The sequence below is a fragment of the Elaeis guineensis genome, chromosome 4, assembly GCF_000442705.2.
Source record: "Elaeis guineensis isolate ETL-2024a chromosome 4, EG11, whole genome shotgun sequence".
Taxonomy (NCBI): Eukaryota; Viridiplantae; Streptophyta; class Magnoliopsida; order Arecales; family Arecaceae; genus Elaeis; species Elaeis guineensis.
In genome coordinates this window covers 28,013,719-28,020,298 of record NC_025996.2, presented here as the reverse complement: position 1 = coordinate 28,020,298, position 6,580 = coordinate 28,013,719, and the positions used below count along the sequence as shown (strand labels likewise).

Sequence of the window (6,580 nt, the reverse complement as noted above, 5' to 3'; positions counted from 1 at the left end):
TTGCGGTCATGAAGGAGGTTTTGAAGCCATCATAAGCACAGGTGTAACTTATAACCATGATCCTATTTCTCTATTTGAGACTGCAAGGGAGATGATATCTACCCAAGAGAGTGGGGATTCAAATGCCAGCTCCTTTTCTCTGCCACATTAAGGAGAGTAGATGAAGTTTTTCAATAATCTCAATTGCATCACAATTTGGGTTTCGGCTTATGGATGCATGGGTCGACAGGATACAATATGCAGCTAATGGCATCTTCACTTCATTGTTTGGTGAAGGAGTATAAAACTGCTTTCCAGAGTACACCATTGACTGTATTGTATTTTAATATATAATTAACTATTTGTCGACTGGTTTTGTATAATTATGTCTTATCGGAAGTAACATGTAAAACTGTATAATTTATTCTTTTCCTTTCTTTACCGTGTATACTGTAAAATTTCTTTCACTAAAATGTTGATCACAAACATCTTCATTTGCCCTTCTTTTTTTCATTATTTTGTGATCTTTCAAAACTGTTTGCCATTTGTGAGTAGGGCTTGCTAAAATAATATCCTTCTCATTACTTCTTTTTCAGCCATGGTAATATTTTGATTATTGTTTAGATACTTTTAAAACGTAGCATAATAGGCTTTAGGAACAAGAAAGAATTTAAGTCTATCTATGGATAATATGTTGCCTAATATGAGGAAATTGAGAAATAATAGAGGCTTTCTATGTCTTGGTTTAGTGTTTCAAATTTTAACATGAGGCGGATCAGATTTGGAAACTTAATAGCCTACTAGTTTGGGCTTTTTTTTTTTTTAAATAAATTAATAAAAATAGTCTAAAGAAGTTTAATCTGAATTTGGCATAAAGCATGAGCTGTTTGAAAACTCTATTTCTAAGGGAGAAATGGAGTTTGGAGGATAAAAGGAGAATAAGATGTTTTAAAACTCAAGTTTTTGTGGATTTCTCTTCTCTTCGTGAAACAAAATAGATAGGTTGGGGATGAACTTAAAACACATATGACAGTTAGGTATCAAGCATGAAAAGTATACAGCTTAGATTGAATATATTTGGGGGTATTTGGTTCGTAACCAAATTGAAATGGAATGAAAATCGGAATATCTTCGGAATCGGAATAGTTAAATTCTCCGAAGCGTTTGGTTCGTGATCGAAATTGAAATTGAATCAGAATCGGAATAAAAATTTGAATCTACAGAGGAGAGTAGGGATTGAGTTCTATATAGATTGAGTTGAATTCATTCCATCCTGAAATCAAAATCCTCCTAATCAAATGGTTGGAATAGGAGTCATCCATTCTGATTTCGATTTCAGATCTCCACTCTCCCCAACCAAATACCCCCTTGGATTAATAGTCATGGAATATTAAAAGCTGCATAGGTTTACTTAAAGATGAAGAAAGGGTTTCTGGAAAAGTACTAATATTTTTTTCTAGGGGCATATAATTTAGTCCTATATTGACTATTTACGAAAATTTAGATATATATATATATATATATATATATATATATATATATATATATATATATATATATATATGGTCAAAAAAATTAAATAATATCTTTATATTGGTTTTTTTTGGATGAGGTTATGAATTATTACACCTTGTGAATTGTATCAACCCTTAAATATCCTGTTAGAGAATATTTTTTTTTTCTTTTGTGTAGAGCCTCATAAGATTATTTTTTGCAAAATCACTTCATAAATTTCTCATGCAATGAACAATCGTAAAGAAAAATACTTGGAGGTTCAATAATGATAGCACTAAAAAAATTCCAATGATATGCTTTACATGGCAATTGGTACTTTCAATGCGGTTTTTTTGACAGCTCCATCACTTATCCTGTTGTATGATAGAGTTTATTTTCAAATGTTAAATTCTGTCCAATATGATAAATGAATGGGAAATAAAGTTTTCAAATGTTAACTATGGTTGGTGTTTGATGATACAACCTGCATCCAACTAATCCGAGATTATTTAATTATAAATAAATAAAGATAAAATATTATTATATAGAAAATTCTATAGAATATTTTATATTTTATTATTTATCAATTTAATAAAATATGTTTAGTTAAAAAACAACCACTCATTTTGGTAAAATTCTTTAATTGAATTTTTTATAAACATTATTTACTAAAACCTGTCAACAAAACAAGTTTCCAAACCTTTGTTAAATGGATACGCATGGTGGAGGAATTTTAAGTGAAAACTTTGTTTTCTGATTGGGTGCTTGATACCACACACCCATACACCATCCCATCTTGTACCAAATTCATGTACTGCACCAATCTTCCCTCTTGTTTCTTTTATTTCTGGTTGCACGGGTTGGGCGGTGGGCCCCGCTTGCAAAGTCGCTCGTCGTGAAATCCTTTTCCTCGCCGTCTCTATCTACCCAACCCTAACGCCTCTTCACGTCATCACTTATTTCTACTTAAAATGCTTCGCAGAACAACTTAATGTCCTTCACTTTCTTTCCCAAACAACGTAATAAGAAGTTTAGAACCAATCGAACGGTTAAAATCTGATATAATTATATTAATTCAACCGTCCGAAGCCGAACTCCTCCCCTTCATTTTTTTTCCTTTTTTTTTTTTTCTTTTTCTTTTTTCTTTTTTTTTCCTCTTCCTGTCACTATCGGAAAAAGAGAGGAGGGGACAGAGAGAAACGTTTAAACTTTGTAAACCCTAACCCTGGCTTCTTCAAGACTAACGCGAACACTTATCTAACCCTAAGTCGAGACGGAAAAGTCAAGCGTCCTCGTTCTCGACGTCTTAATCATGGGGGCCGTTTGCTTATAGTTGTCCAATTATGTTGTTCGGAGAGTTCGATTTGGACCCGGCGGAGAGATTTTTTATCGGGGAGGGGTTGAATTGTGCTCCGGGGATTTGGGGATTTAGGAGGAGGAGGAGGCGGAGGAGGAGGCGGAGGCGGAGGAGGAGATGGATGAGTGGAAGTGGTGGTGTTGGCACCGAGGAAAGGCCACCAATTTCGTCCATCACGAGCCGGAGCCTTTCTCCCTTCCCTCGCCCATCCCCGAATGGCCCAAGGTGAGATTCTTCTAAAAAAAATTGTTGGAATTGTTGTATACGACTTCTCTTCCATCTGAAAAAAATTGTTTCTTTACGTTGCTTGCCTTCTGGTTCTTGAATTTCTTGTGCTTTTTGAGGAATTTGAAGTCAAAGTTTGTGTTTTTTTTTTGACAAGAATTGCACGATTTGTTCTCTGGGTTTTATGAATCGTTTGTCATTTTCTGTTCTTCGGTCTTGTTTGGAATCTAGTTTCTTGCCCTATACATGTGCTGTCTTTCTTTTATTATTTGATGACGGAGATCTGTAGAAAACTTGATTGCTTTGGAATTGATTATATGCAGCTACCTGTCTGTTGTATGTTTTTCCTTGTCCCCCTTTTTCTGAGCGCTTGGAGCATGCCTGCTGGTGTTTGATGAGTATCAGTAGTTTATGGATGCATGGATGGGGCATGAAATCCCAAATTAAATGTTGGTTTCTACTCTTTTTGTGGTATTAAATGATCAAGAGATCACGTGTGGTGTTCTTTGTTATATAATAGGTCTGATGCGTATTAAATTTTTGGTCATGGTGGTGGATAATCCAATTTAATGGCTTTTCCCCGCCGATTAGTTTCTGTTGTCTTTATTAAAAAGATTTGGTAAGGCATCTTCATACCAGAAATCTAGTTACTATTATGCCATCAGATACTTTTTTTCCCCTAGAGACTGATACCTCTGTCGTTGCAAGTCAAATGGATGAAGAAATATCTCCAGTCATTTTATCGAAGTGTCGTTGATATCTATACTTCCTTTGTATCGGGGACCAACGGTTAGAAGTGTTTGCGCTATAACTCAAAGAAAATGTATAAGAAATTGCACTGGATGAGGTCTATTTACATTGCAATTATTGTTTTCCTTTTCTGGCTAATGTAAGTTTGTGTTCGCCAGGAGTTGTATCAGTGTTTTTTCTATGTTTCTATGTGGACCAAATTGAAAAAGATGAGAAAAGAATTACATGTTTTCGTTGTGTCCGCTTGTAATATCTGATTCTAGATAATTTTAATATCTTCCAGCAAACTGTCTATACTTTTAAGAATTATCTTCTCAGGTGAAGGGTTTGCTGAGGGAAAAATATGCATTGGAGAACTGGAAGTTGTAAAAGTGACCAAGTTCCAGAGCATTTGGAGCTGCTTTTCGTCTAGTGCTAATGGAGCTACATTCTATCAACCTTCAGAAATACCAGATGGTTTCGTTAGCCTTGGTCACTATGGCCAACCGAATGACCAGCCATTACATGGTTTTGTTCTTGTGGTGAGAGAGCTTACTGATTCCAAAGCAACAACTGATCTGCCAGCTCTTCAGAAACCCCTAGATTATACACTTGTTTGGAGTTCAGCTGACTGGACAGAAGATGACCATGATGATTGTGGTTACTTCTGGCTTCCATCACCTCCAGAGGGTTATAACTCTCTGGGTTATTTGGTTACCAAAGGACCTAACAAGCCCTCCCTTGAAGAAGTTAGATGTGTTCGATGTGATCTAACAGAGACATGCGAGGCTTATGATTTGATAGTTGATATGGAACCCATGTTTCCAGAGTTCCCCTGCCAAATTAGGAAACAAGGCCTTCTATTCGGGGGATGTGGGAAAAAGGTCTATCTGTTGGAACATTCTTCTGCAGTACTAACTCTATCTTTGAAGACGAGCTGAGCATTTCTTGCTTAAAGAACCTTGATTCTTCTCTACAAGCAATGCCAAATTTAGAGCAGATCCATGCAATCATGAAGCAATATGGTCCTACTGTTTTCTTCCATCCAAAAGAATGTTATTTGCCTTCATCAGTTTCATGGTTTTTCGAGAATGGAGCTACTTTATATACAAGAGGTATAAAAGTGGGAGAGGATATAAATGCCAAAGGTTCAAACCTACCTGTCGGTGGTGAAAATGATGGAGAATACTGGATAGATCTTCCTCAGGATGAAAGGGCTGACTATGTCAAGCAGGGTAGCATGGATAGCTGTGAACTCTACGTTCATGTGAAACCAGCTCTAGGGGGCACATTCACTGATCTTGCCATATGGGTGTTTTGTCCCTTCAATGGCCCAGCTACAATAAAAGTTGGGGTGGCCAGTTTCTCTCTCAGCAAGATTGGGAGGCATGTTGGAGATTGGGAACATTTTACGCTTAGAATAAGCAATTTTACAGGTGAGCTTTGGAGTCTCTTTTTTTCACAGCATAGTGGAGGAGAGTGGGTGGATGCTTCTGGCTTAGAGTTTATTGAAGGTAATAGAGCTGTAGTTTATTCTTCAAAGAGTGGGCATGCGAGTTTTCCACATCCTGGAACTTACCTCCAGGGTTCTGAAAAGCTTGGAATAGGTGTAAGGAATGATGCTGCACAAAGCAATCTATCGGTGGATTCCAGTGTCAAGTATCAGATTGTTGCAGCAGAATATCTTGGAGATGCTGTGTCCGAACCTAAGTGGTTGCAGTTCATGAGAGAGTGGGGCCCAACTGTCATTTACAATTCAAAGACAGAATTAGATAAGATACTTGGTTTTCTCCCATTTAATCTCAGGTTCACGGTGGAAAATATATTCGACAGCCTTCCCATGGAGTTATATGGAGAAGAAGGACCAACAGGACCAAAGGAAAAGGATAATTGGGATGGTGACGAGAGGTGCTAGCATTCCTTTCTCCAGATCTGTTCATCACCTGTTCCATTTACTATTGTTATGTGATTCCAGGATAAGTATAGTATCTGGGAGATGAAACAATCATTTATGCAGCAAATGAGAGTCTGCTGCAATCATTCTTTTGCAAATTGGAAGTGAGGAAGGTAATTAGCTCTATCGTTTAATGGTGCGTTTTATTGTAAATATAATGGATGTACTTCCACGGAAGTCGTAGGTGAGTTTGCTGAGGGTAGCTTAAGGAGAATAGGGGAATGCTTAAGGTGACTCGTTCTCGGGTCCCTCTTTGTAGTTCTTTCCTTCATACACTCCTTGTATTTCATCCATCAAAAGGTGTGGGCATGCGATATCTTATAAATGTAATATGAATATAATGGTGTGTATTTTGACACTTTATGGTCTTATTACTACGTATGTTAGCAGGGTGCTTCATTTCTGCAGCTTCGGTGAGAAAAAATTGCCTCATAGGACTCTCTTTATGGTGTCATGTTATTCATGATAATCCATATGAGATTTTTTGTACGACATCTTGAATTATGGTCTTGTTTTATTTAGTTTCCAAGTTTTTGAACTTGATATTGAGACAATGCTGCTATTTAAAATACCATAGTATCTAAATTACAAAATACAACTTTTGAAGGATATTCTAATGTTATCTTATATCTAGGCATGTATTAGTTGATCAAAAGGATAATATTGTTGCATAAGAGAAGGGCATGTTACGGTTGGTTTACATCTCACATGATTATTATCATAGTAAATTTTATGTCCTAGTGATGTTTATCGTTGAGTGACAATTGCACCCAAGTCAACAGAGAGCAGGTGAATAATGCAGCATATAGAGTTCGTATCTTCGCTAGTGTTTTTTTTTTTTT

The 6,580-nt window shown here is 36.6% G+C and overlaps 1 protein-coding gene across 1 annotated transcript; it reads left to right on the top strand.

Annotated features, from left to right (window-relative positions):
* The first annotated feature begins 2,710 nt into the window (after positions 1-2,710).
* On the top strand, positions 2,711-6,096 carry LOC105043187 (hypothetical protein At1g04090). Its single transcript, XM_073255977.1, is given in 4 exon segments — positions 2,711-3,060; positions 3,383-3,483; positions 4,124-4,633; positions 4,636-6,096. Coding segments are annotated over 4 exon segments (1,788 nt in total). The 5' UTR covers positions 2,711-2,947; the 3' UTR covers positions 5,700-6,096.
* The last annotated feature ends 484 nt before the right edge of the window (positions 6,097-6,580 follow it).